The 23,635-nt window shown below is 34.7% G+C and overlaps 1 protein-coding gene across 1 annotated transcript in view; it reads right to left on the bottom strand.

Annotated features, from left to right (window-relative positions):
- Positions 1-1,513: 1,513 nt before the first annotated feature.
- LOC144451301 (uncharacterized) overlaps positions 1,514-23,635 on the bottom strand; it is a 64,328-nt gene continuing 42,206 nt past the window's right edge. The window contains exons 15-25 of the mRNA XM_078142104.1: positions 16,183-16,316; positions 12,186-12,314; positions 11,509-11,592; positions 10,699-10,773; positions 9,884-10,041; positions 8,757-8,922; positions 8,003-8,175; positions 7,204-7,368; positions 6,053-6,233; positions 5,428-5,537; positions 1,514-4,546 (exon numbers count right to left, since the gene is read on the bottom strand). Of these exons, the coding sequence (XP_077998230.1) occupies positions 4,363-4,546; positions 5,428-5,537; positions 6,053-6,233; positions 7,204-7,368; positions 8,003-8,175; positions 8,757-8,922; positions 9,884-10,041; positions 10,699-10,773; positions 11,509-11,592; positions 12,186-12,314; positions 16,183-16,316 (1,559 nt within the window). The 3' untranslated portion in view covers positions 1,514-4,362. The remainder of the gene's footprint in view (positions 4,547-5,427; positions 5,538-6,052; positions 6,234-7,203; positions 7,369-8,002; positions 8,176-8,756; positions 8,923-9,883; positions 10,042-10,698; positions 10,774-11,508; positions 11,593-12,185; positions 12,315-16,182; positions 16,317-23,635) is intronic.

Raw genomic sequence — 23,635 nt, 5'->3', positions numbered from 1 at the left:
GAGTGGACTGCTTGACTAAATACTTTATAAAATTCCATCAAACTAAATAAGTGACTACACACGGTAAATATATCTTCAAAAAGGATCAAGCATCTTGTCAGTAAAAGGTAGAATATAGGTGGAAAGCTTGAGATGGGAATATGTACAGCTCACATGGGGGGGGGGGGGTCCGCAGGGGCTCCCCCTAGAATTTACGTTTGCTCGGTAAACGAAATCATGAGCACAACATTTCGTGCCTTCCCCTATCAGACCATCAGAATTTGTATCCCCCCCCCCATTTGTTCATGGTCTCCCCAGGCGCCCCTGCTGTGAATTCTGACCGCAGCCTTTGCCGCACTTTGATCATTTCAGATCTTGACTGAAATGATCGTTAAGAATAATGTAATATATACGGATCATACGTCCTGTCCGAAAATGTTGTGTAGTAAAAACAAAGTCACAACACAATTGTCCACAAGAGGCGATATGTAGTAGCCGGTTTGTTAGAAATGACTTCTCAATATTGCACGCCACGAGTTGCTTTGTGTCATCATGTGGTATAAAAACTTGCTTGTGTAGCTGTACACGTAACACATCAGAAATAAAATACCTTAAGATTTACTGGCTCTAAAATTTGTGCCTCCATTGACCTGAACATGTTGAATTGTGCACAAAAATATTTTTAGTGACAGATGGTGTCTTTAGGATGCAGGTGTCGGAAGAAGACCTAAATTTGTTGTCTGTGAGGAGAATAAAAGATGAAGAAGATGAGAAAGATAATCAGGACCGGTCACATCCAACACATCATAACAAATAGAAGAAACCTTGTGTTGTATGCGAGAGTTGATCAGCAGCCAGTGCAAAGAGTGTAGAAGTGGTTCAACGTGGTCAAAGTTTCTGGCTTTGCACGCAAGACGTGCAGCTGCATTCTGTACATGCTGTAGCGTGTTAATAAGATTCTTAGGACAACCAGAAAGAAGACTATTACAGTAATCCAAGCGAGAAAGAACACAGACAAGAGTCTTGGTGGCCTGTTGCTAGAAAATGATGGATTCAAGCAATCTGCCGAAGACAGATTGCAGACATTCTGAACATGCTCTGCCATGTTCAATGACAGTCGGGTGACACCAAGGTTCTTGACACTAGAGGAAGTGCTCATCGGCATCACTGACATGGATGTGAGTGGGGAGAGACTAATAACATTTTCTAAAATATGGCCCTCCCCTGAAAACCGATTTGTAAAAAGTGACCCCTCCCCATTTTAAGTACTGAAGGCTCCCTAAGCATACAAAAACTTTACACATAAACACACAGGCACAAACATACACACCCACAAACAAACAAACACACACACCCACAAACAAATAACCATAAACATACAAACAATACAGGATGATATAATATTGTTTTATTTTGTGTCTATAGGATGAAAACAAAACAAAATATACAAAAATAACAAGTGTTTTTTTATGTATACAAAAATTCGATTCATGTCAAAAGGTTAAAAAATTGAATTTGTTAAAATACATCCTAGATGGACTATCAATTATTTATATGCAATATATTTACATTTCAACTTATAAAATATCACAAATTAACTTTCCATTATCACTTTATATACATTTTAAAATTTGCAGGAATTGCACTATTTAGTTTTATCATAAGGCGATTCACAACTAATTCCAAAGATCATCAAGTACATTTTGCCTTCATTTACAATTCTTATAAAATATAAATAGCTTATAAATAGGAATAAAATAGTCTGAACCAGTTTGAACTGGTTTCAAACCAGTCTGAACTAGTTTGAACTGGTTGGAACCAGTCTGAACCAGTTTAAACTGGTTTCAAACCAATCTGAACCAGTCTGAACTGTTTTCAAACCAGTCTGAACCAGTTTGAACTGGTTTCAAACCAATCTGACCCAGTTTGAACTGGTTGGAACCAGAAAAGTATATAAACACACACATAAGAACAGTTCTGTATATGGACAGGTGTATTACCCAAGGTATGTACAGTTTCGGGATAGGGTTGGAAGACCTGAATGACAGTACTTTCACGAGTAAAAAGCGATTATAGTAGACTTTCATGACCTTGTTGTGACCCTGGACTAGTATGTCAGGTGACATTTTTGAATAAATCAAAATTGAATTGTAAGCAATTGCCACAAAACCTCTTCTAAGAACAAAGATATAGATTTTATTAGTTTCCAAAGCAAAGCTAAGACATAGAACAGTCTGTCAAACTCTCATTCAGATTGAACGGTATTTTTGTGTACCTCCATTCACGAAAGCTGCGATGTAGGTCACACAGAGGTCATGAACATGATAAAAGTGGTGAATTTCATAAAGGCAAAGATAGATTGGTCTATAACCACTAGTTACAGGTTTAGCTTATAGTCTTCTGAAATGCAACCAATGACAAAATTTTAAGTCATAGGCAACCTTACATACGTCAGGCATACAGATAAAATGATTCCTTTGTTTTCATTTGCATCCAAACTCAGAAATGTTTTCCAAGTAAAATCCAATGAACGACATATACATTATATACATTGAGGACATTGTAGCAACTGAATTGGTCACCTGTTAAATCAGACAGTAAGTCACTGATAAATCTGAAACTAAAGATGTATAACAGCATTGGCATAACATCACTTCTAAATATGCAGATTTGGTCCAGTGTTACCATAGAAACAAATTGTGAGACACTTTGGTAAGTGCTAAAGAAGCAACTCAAGTTGACAACAAAAACAGAACCAGAACTTTGCATTTATAAAAGAATGGAAAGATACATTTACATCAAACTGGTTTACAAAATATATCAAAATATCCGAGCTGGAGTAACTTGTAATAAATCTATATCTCAAGTATATTAAATAAAATGCATGCACCTTCAAGCACAAAAATACAATATTTGTTTTCAACAACAAACAAATTTAATGGCAAGCAAAATTTTATAAATTTATAGTATTTTTATTGGACATAGTACAAACCTGTAGCCACCAAGGTCAAAGAGTTTAAATCCTGCCTTCAATAGTTGCCTTGGTGCAAAATTAAAGGGAAGAAGACCTTTTCCAGTGGCAATTGTAATCTCATTGGCGTTTATTGAATACTGCCCTCTATCGTCATTATATCTTTTCTTTTGTTTTTACTTACGTATGGTAAACACTACCTAAACATGCTTGATGGCATTGGTAATATTTCATACACTCTTATCATTGGAATTTTAATAAACGAAAAGTCAAGTATGAATATGACTATGCATGATAAAATTTTATATGTGGCACCCATATGTATATTCCCATTTTATTTATTGATAATTGTTATGTCTTTGTAAAGCACACATCTTGTGACTATTAAAACAAGGGAGCTGCCAATGAATGTTTTGTAGTTTGGTATAAATATAAGTTATAATATCATCACATGGACAAATTGAATTGAGATGTACAAAATACAGGACAATGTTATAGTCAAGGTGTTGTCCTAATATATCACTCTGGTAATAATCGGAGCTTCGGTTTTCTAAGATAGACACAAAGTAAAACTATTGTCACAACATGTTGATACAACAGTGATAAGTTATTGAATGGACATTGGTTTAATTATAGCACCAGTAGGGCTGAGAGGCATCTCTGAAAACTAGTTTATTTAGACAACCATTAACTTACAGTGTTGTTTTGGGACTTCCAATATTTACACTATGTTGATCACAGGGTGATTAGAATTACACAACAGAGGAACCGCTATCACCCACTTGTGTAATCTACCACATTGAAGAACAATAGATTTAGTTTGTATCTATCTTAGTAAAGCCGAAGGCTGGATTACCAGTGTTATACTACTTTCTAGGTTAACAAAAATGAGGCTGATTTCATCTTAGTATCTTAGTTGTTTAGAAAGTCATGAAAACCCACTTTCATTGACCCTGCAGTGTAATATTTCTAGAACAGATGTATAAATAGTGAAATTGTGTTATGAAGAGCTCTATTTTACACTGGGGTGAGGAATCACAGGTATTAGCAAACGAGATTTAGGAGTTTCACATTTCATAAAACCTTTTCTAAACAACACTGAAGCCAAGCATTGTGTATTTATCCATTAAGCTTAATCCCAGTTTACACAATGATCTTTTCAATGCCAGATTCATCAATTGTTTAAACCTTATTTTGAGACTCAGAGATGTCGTTTGCTACAAGGTTGGTGAAAATGACTTTCCTTGGCTCGGCATGAGATAGTTTCTTATTCAAACCTGGTCTGACTTTAGACATCCTTTAAAATCCCCTCTTGCTATACTTGTGTATAAACAAATAACCCTAAGTAGAATGAGGATTTTATGTTGCATAGATGATATACATGTCAACATGTACAGTTCAAAAATTATGATCTAGAGTTGTTCAACAAGGTCCATACTTCCACTATCAGATTCGTCATTTGTTTTCATACTACCAACCGATGCAGATAACGGTCTCATTGCAGCCAATCCATTGATGTAGGAAGAATTGATTGCTGGAGGTGATTTTAATCCAAGATAACCATCTGATAGGATATCAGCTGATGTAAAACTTTGTCTGAAATAAATATGAAAATGAAAAATATTGCAACATTTTGAATTTTTTAAGAGACGTCAATAGTTGACAATATTTGATGACAAGTGGCACAAGCTGAGTTTATAAACCTTTTTTACTTAAATGAAAATATTTCCATAAAAACTGAATTAAACTACTCCAGTAAAATGTCAATGATGATGCATACCTTCTATGACATTACAATTGGTATGGCATTGTTAGAACTGTTGATTACATAGTATGGATTTCCAGAACATTTTTTAATATGTATGATAAATTCTGTCATCAGATCATTTATAAGCTATATCTTACTTAGTACCATGTTTGAGTTCTGTCATTTACATGTGATGCTTTAGTATGCTTTAGTAAGTAGAATAGTGCAAGTACCTTTAAAATATGCATCAAACATTACGGCCAAAATGTACAAACTCAACTTGTGCCTTTTACAGCTTGCCTATAATCTAAACCCTACTGAAACCACTGCCCTTGTCAGAATCACTACAAATCTCTTCTCATATCAGTGGAAACATGTCCCTCTTGACATTCTTTGTATTTATCACAACAAAGAGACTGGTAGTAAATGATTCTTGGAACCATCAACAATATATTCTACAAATACATATTACTCATACTAACACCTAATTACATGTAAACTGGTCTGTCAATCTCTACATTTTTAAAAATTATCCATTTTGCCAATCTGTTCTGAAGGTAATTCATAGTTGACACTACCATATGTAATTTATATAATCTATACAGTTACTGTATCATGGTAATTACTTCATCATAAAAAAAAATATTTTGTGCATGTTTAGCTAAATTAACTCTACTGTTGAAATAAATACATTCACAATATTAAACATTACAAGTTAAAGCCTACTTACGCCAATGACGTTCCAATTCCACTACTAGGTCGTATATATGTACTACTACCTGGAGTGTCAGGTCGGGGTGATAGTAATATATTATTGCCTGTTATAGCTCTTGTTATGTCCTAGACAGCAAAGTCAAATAAACACACATTAGTTTTGCACCTTGCTTTGAAGATAGCACACAATTATTACTTCCAGTGAGTCTGCTCTGTAACAGCAACAGAATACATACTACTACTACTACTACTACTACAACTATTGCTTCCAGTGAGTCTGCTCCATAACAGCAACTGAATACACACATACTACTACTACTATTGCAATAGACACATTGTAGACTTCGTAGATTGTACATATTCTGTTTCGTATAACTTGCAGTTTTTTGTAAACAAACAAATACCCCCACCCCCAACCCACAGAGTGATGATGAAACATCCAATTTTACCACACAGACCAGTCAATGAAACACACTTCACATTTTTAACATTGAGAGGTCAATCTCTGCAACCTTGTACTGTGTTTATCTTAACATAAACCTAGTGGTCAGTAAGTCTTACTGAACACAACATCCCATCTCTTCAAAACCGCATGCTCATGGTGAATTCCCTGTAAATATTACAATGTTCAGATACCATACCTCCTTTTGTCTTTCTAGTTTATACTCCTTGAGTAGTTTCTCCAGAATATTTCTTTGTTTACTAGCAGAGTCTAATCTACTTTGTAAGGTGTTGTTTTCTTGTTCCAGATATCTGGCTCTGTACTCTGTGCTTGTTAAAGATGATGATGAGTTCCTGTAGGCATCTTCCACTTCTGAAAGTCTGATGGGATGGAGAATGAATTGCAACTTGAGAACTGACTGAGTTAATTCCTAGAGGCCTAGTTACTTAACATTTAATTGTTGAGAGTATTTCCTCATGATGTTTGGTCCACATATACAGAAATGGAGCTGACAGAGGCTGCTAAGGCAGAGATACTAATTGCAATTGTAGACATTTATTTTTATATAATTCATTCATTAATTTTTCAGTTTGAAAATATACAATTGCAGCCATTAAAATCATCAATGTATAAAATGTTTTCATTGGAAGCCTGCTTTATTTTACTGCACTGTGAAAGATAGCAATGCTTATTGGTGTTCAATGTGATTGGGTAAAGGATCCTGCTGTGTTTATTGTGTCTCTGTTATTGTTAGTCGTGAGTTGAAATAAGTCTATCTTTGTATGAAAAACGTAATGTCCCATGAGTGAAACACCAAGCCTACATCATTTTATGTGTAATGTCCCATGATCGAGTGAAACACCAAGCCTACATCATTTTATGTGTAATGTCCCATGAGTGAAACACCAAGCCTACATCATTTTAGCTGTAATGTCCCACTGAGTGAAATACCAAGCCTACATCATTTTAGCTGTAATGTCCCAATGAGTGAAACACCAAGCCTACATCATTTTAGCTGTAATATCCCATGAGTGAAACACCAAGCCTACATCATGTTTAGCTGTAATGTCCCTTGAGTGAAACACCAAGCCTACATCAATTTAGCTGTAATATTTATTTCACATTTGAAGTTGTCCGAGACTGTGTGTATAATAATGTCATGTTTACACCAGTGAAATACCATGGCAACACTGTTTGTACTGTTCATAAATATAGATTTCAGATTAGCATAAAAGTTACTGAAAAAGACTAAAAGAACATTACAAAACTAAATTTTATCAAAATTCTCTTTCATATAATGGACAATAACTTATCATAATATTAATATGTAATTTTGAAATAACAATTTACCTTGTCAACAAATCATTCTTTTCTTTCAATACTTTCTGCAAACTGTTTTCAGTATCACTTTTCCACTCCAATTCTTTCTTTAACTGTGACTTAGTCAGAGATAGTTCATCTTCTAACTGATGAAGATGATCACCAAGAATTCTCTTCTGTCTTGTAAAAATATCCCTGTTGAAATGTTGAAAAGCAGACAATGCATGATTTACTGGTAATGATGAAGAATGAAGTGGTTTTCTATATGTGATGGAAATAAACTATACACCATAGACAATTCATTGACCAGTAGAAAAGTCTTGAGTTGATAAAAAGAACAATAACATCAGTTACATTATACCATTTGGTCTGTCTGTCTGTCTGTCTGTATATGCCTCTCAGTTACGAAACTATTTGGTCTGTCTGTCAGTCTGTCAGTCTGTCTGTCTGTCTGTCTGTCGCTATATGCCTCTCAGTTTACTCTTTGGTCTGTCTGTCTCTATATGCCTCTTTCTCACCAGTAGCTATTGTAGTGGAAGTACAAAACAATATCTAGAGATATCTCTTGCTAAGTCTGTTTAGATCTCAATCTGTCTTTTTCTTCTCTGTCATGGTCTCTCACTCACTCACTCACTCACTCACTCACTCACTCACTCACTCACTCACTCACTCACTCACTCACTCTGTCCACCTATCTCTCACAGACAGACACATACAGATGGATATGGATACACACAGACCATCACCTCAAACACAGACAAACAAACAGAGCAACAACAATATATTAATAAAATAATAAATAATAATGAGTAAATAAGCTGTACTCTACCTGGCAAGTTGCAGTTTGTTTTTACAATAAGTTTTCTTCTCATCATACTTCCTAAGTTGGTAATCTAATTTTTCACCTGATTTCAATGCATCTATCTGAAGATTTTCAACTTCTTTTTGTAAATGTATGACTTGTTCCATCAGAGCTTTTTTACCCATTTCTGCTAACTGATGCTACAATAACAAAGACAATAACTAAGTGCCAAGTTCATATTTGGATTACAATCTCACAATCCATATATTTAGGATCTGGGCAGGTGAACACTAGGTAGGGTTTATAGGTATTTAGAACCAACCCATTTTTTTGACCTTGGCCCTAGTGGTCTGAGCTTTGCCTTATGGCTAAAAGAAGCAGCATACACCAAAGGACTGTACATAACATATACACTTACACTCAAAGTTGATCATTTTACAAGTTATGATTGTTACTTTATTTGATGGGAAGTAACACTTGTACAGCTAAAAGACATGTAGAATATGTTATTGAGCCAAAGTTGAATTTTAAATGTTGATCAATTTCAACAAAATAAAGATGAATATAAAGATTAAGTTATAGTATGACATATACATTCTGTGTTTAATGCTTGCTTTGCTTTGAAATGTGAAAAAAACAGATGTTTTTCGAACAGAAATTAATTGGGTGTATTGTAAATGGAACTCTTCTTAATTACAGTACTTACAGTTCAGCTGTACAAGTACTTCCTGTTTTGGCTGTACAATTCTAGTATAAAAAAATTACAAAACTGTACACATACCATATCAGCAGCCGACCGACTTTTATCTTCTGTATGGTTAAGTTTAGATTCTGTATCCAACAGTCTATACTGTAAGTCCATGTTATCATCATAAAGTTTGCCTTCTTTATCTTTCATACTGTTCAGTTGATGTTTGACATCAGCTAACTGTTGTTCCTGCATTGCCCTAAGATCCAAACAGATCAAATAACAAGAGAGTTTTCAATTTAGGGTAAACCGGGTGTTATGTGTCTTATAGTGTGTACTGTAAGCAAATATGGTATACTGTACTGTGTAAACAAGGAAAACAATTCTCCATACTCAGGTTACCTACTTTGAATTCACTTTCAAATGAAGTGTTACTAGAAGGCACCTGACAGGAGTAAACCGACGACTGAACTCACACAGCAGAGTGAAGAAGCCGACAAAAAAACTCCATCAGTTTCAAACAATTACATCATCAGAAAGATTAGAGTTTTGACTGGTTGAGAAAACATTTTATTTTTTTGCAATAAAACACTGAGGAATTATGAGTTTTGAAAGGAAGGCTACAGCACTCAACAATCATGGCATTTGCTTCTGGTCACACTAGCTACTTCTAAAATACTCCTAGTGGTCAAACTATAAAATCTTTTGTTTTTTCTGATAACTGGAATTGTCTTATTGAATGTGTGGTGTTTCTTATGTTAAAGTTGTAGCAGCACTGACAGTAGAAATATCAACTCTACAAACACATATGTGCATGCACATATACACAAACAAATAAACAATCCCATACCTACAATGTACATACACTCTCAGACTTTGTTTTAACACATACTACATCAAATATAAGTACACACATCCATGTACAAATGCACACACACACACACACACACACACACACACACACACACACACATATACATACACACATACATACATACATACATACATACATGCACAGATATACATACATACACACATACATACATACATACATACATACATACATACATACATACATACACACACAGATATACATACACATACACACACACACACACACACACACACACACACACACACACACAAACACTATCATCAACTGTTTAGCAATATTCTGCAGCTCAATTCTACTTATTTTGCAGTGAAAACATCTCTCCTACCTTTGTAATTTTTCATCTTGAAGTTGATTTCTAAGTTTTATCAATTCATCCTGTTTATGATGTAGGTCCACTTTAAGAGTTGCTGTATCACGTAACTGTATCTCAAATGCTTGCATTCGTAATGAAGTGTCATCCAAGTCACGCTGAAGTTGTAATGTCTACAAGACAACAAGATTGACATTTGAATGTCAAGTGTTGCCTTGTATTTTGTGATCCTCTAGTTTAGTATTTCAAATAAACCAAATTAGTATCTCATGAATCTTAAATCCAGGTTTTTGTAACGTTTTGTTTTTATGTGAAATGATAATCTTTTATAAAATACTGGATAGTTCTTTCAGCATATCTCAGTGTTTGTCTCACATCAAGTCCAGTGTGGACCACCATCCCCACCCCCACCCCCACCCCCACCACTAATGCTTTCAGTGTTTTCAGGGAAAACCATGTTATGTCTTATGGATTTCAAATGTTGGTATTCATAACGTCTCCTCCATTCAAGTTGTAAAACCTACAAAAAGTCTTAGAAAAGACCAATGATGGCTACCAAACAAGGTTGTCTTGTACATAGCATTCATTCATTTGTTTCAAGTGGACTAATTTAGTATGAATCTCAAATGATTGATGTCTCGTCCAAGTCACACTGAAGTGGTATGAACTACAAGGCAACAAGAATGATCAATGCATGGCTAGCAACACTGTTGCCATGTGGCATTCCTGTGTTTGTTTCAAATGAACTAATCTAGTATTTAGAATCTCAAATGGCTGCTTAGTACTTTGATTATAATTAAAGCATTACATAAAACAGGACTGACTCTGACCTTCCTTTCAGCAACTTCTGTTTTATGTTTTTGTAAGCCATCTACAGAATCACCTTCTCTTTGTCTTCGAGAAACCTATATCACATGGTATGACAGTACAACAATATGTGATAAGTACATCAAATGAACAAATTAATGAAACCTATATCACATGATATGACAGTACAACAATATGTGATAAGTACATCAAATGAACAAATTAATGAAACCTATATCACATGATATGACAGTACAACAATATGTGATAAGTACATCAAATGAACAAATTAATGAAACCTATATCACATGATATGACAGTACAACAATATGTGATAAGTACATCAAATGAACAAATTAATGAAACCTATATCACATGATATGACAGTACAACAATATGTGATAAGTACATCAAATGAGTAAGATGCGAATGTTTAGTTTCTGTACAACACCAGCCATTTCTGTTAGATACACACTACTTCTGAGAAACACAATACCTACCCTTTCAAGTTCCATTTCTAAGAAACGCAATACTTACCCTTTCAAGTTCAATTTCTAAGAAACACAATACGTACCCTTTCAAGTTCAATTTCTAAGAAACACAATACGTACCCTTTCAAGTTCAATTTCTAAGAAACACAATACTTACCCTTTCAAGTTCAATTTCTAAGAAACACAATACGTACCCTTTCAAGTTCAATTTCTAAGAAACACAATACTTAACCTTTCAAGTTCAATTTCTAAGAAACACAATACTTACCCTTTCAAGTTCAATTTCTAAGAAACACAATACGTACCCTTTCAAGTTCAATTTCTAAGAAACACAATACTTACCCTTTCAAGTTCCATTTCTAATTCATGTTTCCTCTGTTCAGCCACAGACAATTTATCCAAGACATCCTTCATCTGACCCCAAACCTGTCAATCAATAATTTAAACATTTAATTATTTAGTATTTCTATTCTCAAATTCAACAAAGCAGACAAAACTGAGCACACTATTACCTTGAATATTAGACTTATATGGAAATATAATGGAAGTAAGTATCAACTTTATTTGGTTTAATTCTAACTTTTTGAATCGACTCTTTAAAAAAATAGAGCATAGTAACATGTACTAGTTGCTACATCCAGAAATGCAATGAGATCTGCCTTCTTTGAATCTCACATGACTTGAAAAAAAAGCAGTTTTTTGTGAACATTTTGTTTTCTTGTGTACTATCTTGTGCTTGAATCTGAAAAGAAACTGCATGGTGGTTGAAAATATGAATCTTCAAACTGTAGTTTTAGAATGAGGCAATATCATAGCCACTGGTAATATCATATCTGCTGTCTTTATGTACAAGACTGAACTTCTGTACTTATGTGCAAGATTTACTCCTTACCCCGAATGGCTTGTGAACAGCACTCCTAGTGGCCAAACCAAGAAATCTTTTATCTCTCTGATCACCGGAATATAGTGTATAATATTGTATCAAACTGTTTTCAACTTTATAATACATCATGTCATACCTTTGCCATTTCCTCTTCCAGCATCTTATTTCTAGCTTGTAGTTCCTCTTCTCTCCGTTTATCATCAAATGATGGAGGAGGTGGCGGGGCTGACTGTAATCCAGTCTCTACTTTAGCTGTTATCATTTCCTACAAGAGATTAGTCACTAAAGTTACACCATACATAGTCATCAATTTGATAAGTCACCAGTTATAAATTTATAACAGTCAAGCAGTACAACTTTGTAACATAAATAATTGTATTTTTGATCTGTACAAAAATATATATATATACCGTGGATTACCTATTATCCAAAATTTGGGATCATCTAATATCATTTTCATTTCTATTTAATTCCTACTTTTTTTTCCATTTATCTAAACTTTCAGTTATCCAAATGATTTGTTCACTATCCGACTGGTTTCTGATAATTGTGGTTTCCACGGTAACAATGGTTTATATTCAGCTAAAGGAATGCTGACAGGGATTGACAGATTAAAAGGTCAATGACCTTTATACTAAAATTGACTTGCTTGTATATCATAACTTTGTAACTCATCCCAACTTTAGTCTCACCATCTGTTGACAAACTATTATAGTATTAAGATAATGTAGTGCATTGTGATAGATTCCTGGCTATAAGACACTTTGATAGAAAACATCTTCCATAGGTAGATACATCTATTTGTCATGTACTAATTGTGAAACCAGAGTCTCTCCATAAAATAGAGCAATTGTGATAAAACTACAACTTTTCTAAGTGGTTGGTATTTTTCTGATTGGTCAGTAATTTGCAGGATAGTGACATGTGTGTGTGTGTGTGTGTGTGTGTGTGTGTGTTTGTGTGCGTGTGTTTGTGTATGTGTGTGTGTGTGTGTGTTTGTGTGCGTGTGTTTGTGTATGTGTGTGTGTGTGTGTGTTTGTGTATGTGTGTGTGTGTGTGTGTGTGTGTGTGTGTGTGTGTGTGTGTGTGTGTGTGTGTGTGTGTGTGTGTGTGTGTGTGTGTGTGTGTGTGTGTGTGTGTGTGTGTGTGTGTGTGTGTGTGTGTGTGTAAAGGGCACTTCATGTATATGAATCTCGCCACTGCTTTCAAGATCCAAAACTGATAAACCTTCAAGTTGATAATCTGAGATGGTTTTCACCTGGATGATAAAATCATGTAACTTTTTTAGTACCATGACAACTGTAATGTATGCAGTTCTTTGCAGCTAATACATGGAGTCTATCATAATGCACCATGAATTTATATAGAGTATCGGATTTAGTTACCATGGTTACAACATCAAAGATCATGCATTTATAAATATATCATTATGATTATGGATATTGCATGCATTCTTAACCAATGGTATCACCTTTAATACATTGCTAACCCTGCATAGCTGTACCCACTGCATTGTCAATGAGAACATTATGATACTTCCCATTAGTATTAAAATTCTAATGGGTGTGAAAAATAGATATAGTTGTCTGGCAGCGCTATAGAAAAGTTGGTCTAGAACAAAAAAAAAAATGATCCTATGGAAACTGTATGGTTCCACTGATAAAATAACACTCATAGGAAAACCTGTGGGACTGAATCCCTGGCCTTTAAGTACCCACAGTATGTCAAAATATACCGAGATCTGACTCAAGGCTTTTTACTCATGGTTGGCAATTAGTATTGTTATTGAAGGTCTGAAAGACCTCATAAAGTTCTGTGAATAGAAACTACACTACACAACACTATAACTACACTACACTACACTACATTACACTACACTACACTACACTACGCTACACTACACTTCACTACACCACTCTACACTACACTACACTACACTACACTACACTACACTACACTACACTACACTTCACTACACTACACTACACTACACTACACTACACTACACCACACTACACTAGAGTTGAATTTTGTAGAGACTATGATAGTGTAGAGTTTTCTTTTCTGTTTAACTTTTTAAAGTCCCATATATGAATTGTCAAATATTCAAAAACATAATGTGAGAACCTGGTATTGAAACCCTGGCCTTTAACTGATAAGATAACACTAATGAGAGAACCTGGGATTGAAACCCTGGCCTTTAACTGATAAGATAATACTAATGTGAGAACCTGGGATTGAAACCCTGGCCTTTAAGTGATAAGATAACACTAATGTGAGAACCTGGGATGGAAACCCGGGCCTTTAAGTAACTATACAATGTAAGTCTGATCCATAATTTTCCATTTTTAGTTTTAATAGTAATATGAATACTTAGCTTCGGTGAAGACAATATTTTACAATCCCTCAGTTTTATTTCATTTATTTTACTAGACAATTATTTAAAGAATAATTTTAAAAGATTTCTATAATGTACAAAATGTAGAGTGAGTTATGACGGTATGTTTATATATATTGAATTAGTAGAAATGATGTTGTGGCTCAGAAAGCAGTTTATGAGACAAGAAAGCTGAGTACTTCATTTCCCATGTTGCATTTCATCTTAATGAGGGCATTCATTAAAAGTTTGTAGTTACCAAGGAAACACCATCCAATGCTGAGGTTTAGTCTAAATATATTGTATAGTGATTGTGAAAACCTTACTGAATGGCACCCTTGTAAAGTGATACTGCATGTGAAGTCACCTCACCTAATGAGGGCACTTTTCAATGGTGACAACTTAAGTTGAAGATTGCCCTCACAGATAAATTTGTATGCACTGTAATTTCAACTCATGACAGAGCTCTTCAAAGTGAAACCCCACTGAATAGCGCCCTCAAGAGGTGAAATTACACGCTTAGTATTTTCACCTTTAACTTAAAGACATAAATTCAATGGTGATGACACCCCCCCCCCCCCCACCCATTCAAGAATGAAACAAGGTGAAATTTCAGAGAATGCAAAATCCTCAATTTCTTGCATTAATATGTTAATAAGTTAGTGCATAAAGCCACACTGCATAGCTGTTATTTAAAGTGCCTACTTCATTCAACACAGCTATTTGTCTTTGTAGCTCCTTCACCAGTTTACGTTCTCTATCCAGTTGTTGTCGCATCGACTCTCGTTCCTGTGCACTGGCCTCTTTTTCCACTTCAAGTTCTTTATGGAGCTGTGACACTAACTTATCTAATTTGTCCTGCACAAGGAGTGAAGATGCATTTACATACAGAGAAGTGAAAGTGTAATGAGTACTACAAAGAAATGCAGTGATAGAGTCAATGACAGACTAATAATAGAATTGCAAACCAAAATAAAACAGTGTTATTAATATATGTGCAACAAACTAAATATCGTGCTTATCAAAAGGTTTTGTGTATGTAAGAGTGTAATTTCATGCACAGTTTAACATAAACACACACACACACACACACACACACACACACATGCAAACATGCAAACATGCAAACACACACACAGACAGACACATGCAAACATGCAAACACACACACACACTCACCACACACACACACACAAAATCTATATAATCCATTAAATGCACATAATGGACTTTACATTCAATAAACCGTTTTTCATCTCGCGGCAGATCTCGCGAGATCCCGTGTGAGCCATTGCATCCATAGCAACCATGTGAGGGTGGTCAAGCTAAAAGTGTCAATTGCTTAGCAACACTATTGTTCTCAACACCATTGTTCTCAATGCCATTGCACATGGCCATGACAAAAGCTTGACCGCAATCACATGTTTGACAACGGTTGTTGCTAGGCATATTTGCATATTTCGCAAGATCTGCAACGAGACGTAAAACCTCTTATTAAAGTATACATAAACAGTGTTTGGGATTACCATCATATAATGCTTTGTTTCTTCTAGTTTTAGGGACATTACATGTAGATTTGTTGATCTAACAATTTACTTGTATGAGTGTGTGTGTGCCAGCATTTATCTGTCTGTCTGTGTGTCTGTCTGTCTGTCTGTCTGTCTTTAAATGTGTTAATTGTGTGTGTGTGTGTGTGTGTGCGTGGTGGTGATGGTGGGTTACCATAATTCTAAGATTCATAGAATGATATACATACCTGTCCATCTTTTGAAGTGTCATATTGTTTGATAAGTTGTCCTGACAACGACGACACCTCTTCTCTCAGAGAATCGGCTTCTTTCTCTGCTGAGTCTGCTTTCTGCATACTGAGATCCAATCTTGTCTGTAAATCTGAAGAAAAAAAATTAAAAAAAAAAAATCCTTGTCAAATTTGCAACAATTTAATGTTGAAAACTGACATGAATATGATATGTCACATGATATTCATTTAAATGATAAAGAGTTGAAGTCTCTGACTGGATCGTGTCATTTTAAAATATGCCTCCCAAATAAGCTCTATCAACTTTTGTTGTTACTTTGTTGTTAGACATATACATAGTCATTTGTGTCTGACTATAACTGAATACTGGGTTGAATTCTAGCAATAACAAGTCATGGTTAAGTTAGTAAGTGAAATACTACAGGTAACTGGTTCCTTTTTAACATATGCCACACAAATTATCCTTAAGATATACCTCGAAAAATTCAGAAAATGTATAAACTCAGATTAAAACACTTTAATCTTGTTTTTTCAACTTGTAGGTTTTTTTTTCCAATTAATCAAATATCTTCCATCCCCATCCCTACCCCTACCCCTAGAAAGAGGGTAAGAAACTAAATTGTACATTTGACATGAATATTTACAACTAGGTGTTCAATTATATCCACTAGAGACAAATTAACAACATTGATCAAAATGTCATCACAGAAAACTGTGACATTGTCATAAAAGAAACATAATTATCTGAGTCATACAACAGAACACGTAGATTTTAAACAACTTTATCTCAGTGACACACAAGATAGTGAAGGACTTCAGACTCAAAAATGACTCTATCTCTGTGTGTGTCAATTGAAACATCATGGGATTTCACAAAATCTGCAAAGTTAAACTCTGAAAAGTCAAACCTGTGAATTCATTGCATCTCCTAAGCTGTCAGTCTCTCTGTCTATTGTTTTATACATGTACTGGTATACTACGAGTACTCCAATTGTCCACATGTTTGATTCAGACAAAGAAAGCAATTTACGATATCTACTTTTATGCCCACTATGTTTCACTAGACAATAATCCATGGTACAAACACTGACTGGCAATCCGCCAACATGTACATGTACACTACACAAACTGACTTTCTGAGCTGGTAAGAAGTTAGAGGTCAGATTTTACAAAAAAAGACAAGTACTTTGACATCAAATTATTTGATGAGGGACTGAATATATAATTATATATTGGGTCTTAAAAAAGAAAGAAAACAAAGTGTTTCCAGACTTTCTCTGTTAATGAAAATAACCAATCTAATGTTTACTGGTAACTAACTGACTTGAGTCAGTGTTTGCAATTTGTCTGTGGAAAAGTTAAACAATTTAAATCATTATGTGTAAACTTTGATTGTATTAAAAATATCCCTAACTACAGCCACAAAACAGGAAATCAATATTATACAAAGTGAACAAATCCGGGTAAATTTCATCACGATATAGAATGTACAGTATGGCCTACCTATAGAACTGAATGATGCTACAACACCATTTCTGCTATCCTAACTGATATTTTTTTAATTTTCGCTTGTCCTTCCTCTGTCAAAATAGTGTGTTAACCTCTAACAATTATGTGCCCACGAGTACACATTTGAATGATGTCTCTAGGTATTAAACTTCCAAAGTTATAACAGAATAATGTCCTCTGAATCACAGTATCACAAGACACATATGAGCAGTTACTTGAAGACTGACTCAACTACAACAAATGCTGTCTAAAATATACCAGTACCAATAAACTCAGATATACATGTAGGTACACATGTACTGGGGGGGGGGGGGGGGGGGGGGGGTAATATCAATATTCAGAGAAATGCTAGTAGTACCAATCATCTGAGCTGTAGGTACACTTGTACCATACATCAATTTAGAGAAATGTTAATACCAATCAACTAAGCTATACCCCAGTACATCATGTAGGTACATCAATGTATACAAACGTTAATACCAATCAACTCAGCTACAGGTACATCAATTTATACAAACGCTAATACCAATCAACTCAGCTGATTAGGCACATCAATTTGTACAAATTGGTTTTGGTTCAATAAACCTCCCTACATCTTAAATTAAGTACATCACTCTATCATAGTGTCTTATATAGTTCCTGGTTATTACAATTATAAATAAACACATTTGGTGTGTAATATATTGATCAACTTTGAGAAAAACTCCATTTAATATATTTTTTTATTTTCTCAAACAATGATCGGTTGAAATATCAATACCATTTCACTAGACTTGGAGCTTTCTTGCTATGTCCTATTGTATACTTCATCAAATCTATAGGGACCACTCAGGGGGTAACAAGTGCAATGAAACTGGAGAGGCCAGACAAGGACTTCTTTAATCACAATTTGGGATCTAGAACAACCTAGTTTTTATATAAAATAAATTTTATAATTTATTAAGTAATAGAAGACAAAATAATATACTTTCTAATTAACACTGAATCCAAAATATTATACAAATCAACAAAATTTGTAAACTTAAATTGAATATAAAATAATGCTATTACAAGAATCCTTCCAGGCCCCCTTATCCCTATTGTTAATCAGGCTTGCAAAATGCTTGAAGACTCAAAACACCCTGGCCATATAGATGAAGATTTGGTATTTATTTTCGATTTTTAATTTATAAAACAATTTTATCATGGCTTCCTGCTTGAAAAATAAATGTGAAACAACATATGCCAAGTCCTTGTTTTTAACTCAGTAAATTGCAAAAGATTAATAAATGTGTAAAATGTTTATTGTACGTACAATAACAAACTGTTCACACTTAGCTTTTTTGCAATGTACTGAGGTTCTTTTAGTATTTAATAATGTTTTTACTGGGCACATTATAAAAATACAACTCTTTTCATGGGTGGACATCTTTTACATTTTGTATTCAGAAACTTTTCTTAAGTTATCAATTTGAAACACTGTCCTTATTTCTTAATATGTGCATTTAATTTAGGTTTTCTAACTGCAATATGAAAGTCTACACTCTGAATATTTTGTAAGTATTTTTTGTATGCCATTAAATCTGCTTTTTGTTTACAAACACAGACTTAGTCAATGTTGTTTCACATTGAGTTTTCAAGTAGGAAGTCGTGATAAAATAGTTTTATAAATTAAAAATCCAGCAGAATATAATTTTGATCAATCTAAGTTATCAATCTACTGACAAGATAAAGGGACTTGAAAAGTACACATCAACAAAGACTAGTAGTTGCAGGTTCCACCAATCGGTATACTAATGATATGGGACTTGAAAAGTACACATCAACAAAGACTAGTAGTTGCAGGTTCCACCAATCGGTATACTAATGATATGGAACTTGAAAAGTACACATCAACAAAGACTAGTAGTTGCAGGTTCCACCAATCGGTATACTAATGATATGGAACTTGAAAAGTACACATCAACAAAGACTAGTAGTTGCAGGTTCCACCAATTGGTATACTAATGATAAGGAACTTGAAAAGTACACATCAACAAAGACTAGTAGTTGCAGGTTCCACCAATCGGTATACTAATGATATGGGACTTGAAAATTATACTCTATTACACACAGAGAATGTTATTGATATGTTTGACTTTATACAATTTCAATTTACACATGGTATAGGATATAAAATGTGTAACTGACACATCATCCTGTAGGAAGGTCTATAGGACTGATGGTCTGGTCTATAAAGGTCTATACAGGACTGATGGTCTGGTCTATACAGGTCTATACATGTAGGACTGATGGTATGGTCTATAAAGGTCTATACAGGACTGATGGTCTGGTCTATGACGGTCTATTCGACTGATGGCCTGGTCTATAAAAGTCTAATCAACTAAATAAGTTGTCTATTCACGAACTCTAGGTACAGATCCTACCTTACCAACGTACCGTGGTTCTATAGTTGAGTAGATATGACCCTGTAACAAGTTGTCTATTCACAAACTCTAGGTACAGATCCTACCTTACCAACGTACCATAGTTCTATAGTTGAGTAGATATGACCCTGTAACAAGTTGTCTATTCACAAACTCTAGGTACAGATCCTACCTTATCAACATACCGTAGTTCTATAGTTGAGTAGATATGACCCTGTAACAAGTTGTCTATTCACAAACTCTAGGTACAGATCCTACCTTATCAACATACCGTAGTTCTATAGTTGAGTAGATATGACCCTGTAACAAGTTGTCTATTCACAAATTCTAGGTACAGATCCTACCTTATCAACGTACCGTAGTTCTATAGTTGAGTAGATATGACCCTGTAACAAGTTGTCTATTCACAAACTCTAGGTACAGATCCTACCTTATCAACGTACCATAGTTCTATAGTTGAGTAGATATGACCCTGTAATAAGTTGTCTATTCACAAACTCTAGGTACAGATCCTACCTTACCAACATACCGTAGTTCTATAGTTGAGTAGATATGACCCTGTAACAAGTTGTCTATTCACAAACTGCAGGTACATTCAGTGACTATTGTGTCAAATGAGGACATACATGTCTGCACACATACAGTATACACTGACCGTGATCCTTTCTAACAGTTATTTCAATACACAGACACAGACATATCTCACTTTACCTGTAGTAGTAGTAGTAGTATCACTGGCTAGATGTTGTCTATTATACAAGGAGACTGGATAATTACTGATCAAGGTAAGTTTTCAGAGCCGCTGGATCCGTACACCATAGGGCATTAAACACTGCATGGTGTTCACATCAAATAAAACATACAAGCCACAAGATGTTGACTATTGTATGCCTGCAAATCCCAATGTCCTAACCTATTCTATACAATGTTCCATGGTGAACCCACTCAAGCAAATGAAATACATTTACATAACAAAAGATAATGTCAGTCCGTAAACTATTCTGTCACCTTTATAGTCATAGTTGTCTTTTATATTCTAGTCCCTGTATATGGGAGTCATAGTAATGCTAAAACAGTCGTTCAAGGGACACTTGCATACTTTCACACCCCTATAACAATGTATAATGGGATAACCCAATAAGACATTTTTACATGGATCATACCATATTACCAGTAACCTGGGTAGTATGGGTTAGTTCAGTTCAGTTCACGGGACGAGTAATCCTATTGGATTCTAGCATTCAGCAATAATTTATTTGATAACCTTCACGGCTTTGTAATTTCTGAACTCGTTTATTGAAATTTTGTTTTGAAACAGTTGCTAAGGGTTACAGAATTTAGAGTGTAGCTAGTACCACTTCAATCTATTGTTACGTGCATGTCTCTGTAAGTATATTGATGAATATTTAGTAAATACAAGATGAATCAATTGATTTGTTATATGATTCTCCCTGTACTCAATGTCCCAATATTGTGAACACATTGTATTCCAAGTGGATCTGATCTTATTTAGATGAAACATTACATTTTTGAGTCAAAATAAATTAGAAATTACTTTGAATTTACTGGTAAATTCTGACTCACTACATACAATAAAGGCAGGTATTATGTGGGGTGAATGATACAGTAACGTACAAACATGGTGTGGCTATCATTTCTGTACCACATTCAACTATTGTGCTAACTTGTAATAAAGACATTATGTGGTCTAGATCATACCATTCTCACAAACCAGAGCTGTTATTTCTTCTGCTACACTTCGAAATAAGTGGGGCGGCATGTTAAGAACGGTGCCGTAAAACAGGCTGTGGTTTGCGATGACGAATCATACATTTACTTTCACAAGTGACATGGCTATAAAGCACACTATAGTCAAAAATTGTTCCATCAGTTGAAAAAAAGGAGCCGAAATGATTTTTTTGTTAAAATTGTTGTGTCAAAATGAACAGACTCACAGTTGGTTGCTATAGAGGCATTCTTACAATCTTTCCTGTTGGCATGAATAAATTACTCTTTTAGTTGTTATTCTTTTAAACCACAAAAGAGTGGCTTTAAAAATTAAATAGCTTGTACATTTTTTCTAGGGTCACCCTATTTTTTTCTTCTGTTTCTCATTACTCAACCAACCCAAATTTTCAACTCCAACATCAAAATAAATTTTTTTTTTTTTTTTTGCCCATCCCGTTAATATTTTCTGGAGCAGTGCCCTCTCTGGCAAGAATAAGCATGTGTCTGGACTGTCAACATCATCTACAGTCATGGTGGCGACAATTACGCTTGTTCACAAACTGAGCATTTCTTTTATAATGTAAGCTATTCAAGTAGTGGGGCTGTGAACATGACAATTATGTAGAGAAGCTGGGAAAAGCTTGTTACCAGAAATCCAACAAAAAGAAGATAGAGAGGGGAAAAGAGAGAAAAGATAAATATGAAGAAGAGTGTTTTTTTAATTTGTTAAAACTGAATATTTGGCCTTTAAGTTTCAACACAACCTGGGACTGAATATTTGGCCTTTAAGTTTCAACAAAACCTGGGACTGAATATTTGGCCTTTAAGTTTCAACACAACCTGGGACTGAATATTTGGCCTTTAAGTTTCAACAAAACCTGGGACTGAATATTTGGCCTTTAAGTTTCAACACAACCTGGGACTGAATATTTGGCCTTTAAGTTTCAACACAACCTGGGACTGAATATTCAGCCTTTAAGTTTCAACACAACCTGGGACTGAATATTCAGCCTTTAAGTTTCAATACAACCTGGGCCTTTAAGTTTCAACACAACCTGGGACTGAATATTCAGCCTTTAAGTTTCAACACAACCTGGGACTGAATATTCAGCCTTTAAGTTTCAACACAACCTGGGACTGAATACTTGGCCTTTAAATTTCAACACAACCTGGGACTGAATATTCAGCCTTTAAGTTTCAATACAACCTGGGACTGAATATTCAGCCTTTAAGTTTCAACAAAACCTGGGACTGAATACTTGGCCTTTAAAATAAGTCATTTGCTTTGATCATAGTTGCTGACAACAACTGTGATACACAGTGATGCTTAAACTGCACTAGACTATGCTGTAACCATGGGTAACCAACCAATACACAAAACTATCTCAAACTCACACAATACTCCATAATGGAATGAATACATCAACCTTCTTAACAATCAATGGTCTCTTTCATCTTCACTAGATTTTAAAATCTTACAGACATATCTTTTCTGCTAAATCTGATGGAAATAGTATCTTTCTGAGATTTGAGAAAGTGTATCTGTTCTCTTTCTATTTGACAGTTGATTTGATTCGATTTGATTTGATTTGGCAAAAAATATTCAGGAAACCACAGAACAAAAACGGAAATAACACTACAGCTTTCACAAACAAACAAATACAGCACGGAATACCTTTGCCGAGGATAACACAAAAAAGTTTTAACAACTTATTTCCATTGTGGTCCTCCGACACCAAACATTACATAGCATAAAAAACAATGAAAAAGCAGTACATAGCAGACAGAAAATACTAAAAAACTGACCC

Source organism: Glandiceps talaboti, chromosome 21, assembly GCF_964340395.1.
Source record: "Glandiceps talaboti chromosome 21, keGlaTala1.1, whole genome shotgun sequence".
Lineage (NCBI taxonomy): Eukaryota > Metazoa > Hemichordata > Enteropneusta > Spengelidae > Glandiceps > Glandiceps talaboti.
Note: the sequence above shows the minus strand (reverse complement) of the source record. Positions and strands in the feature narration are given on the sequence as shown.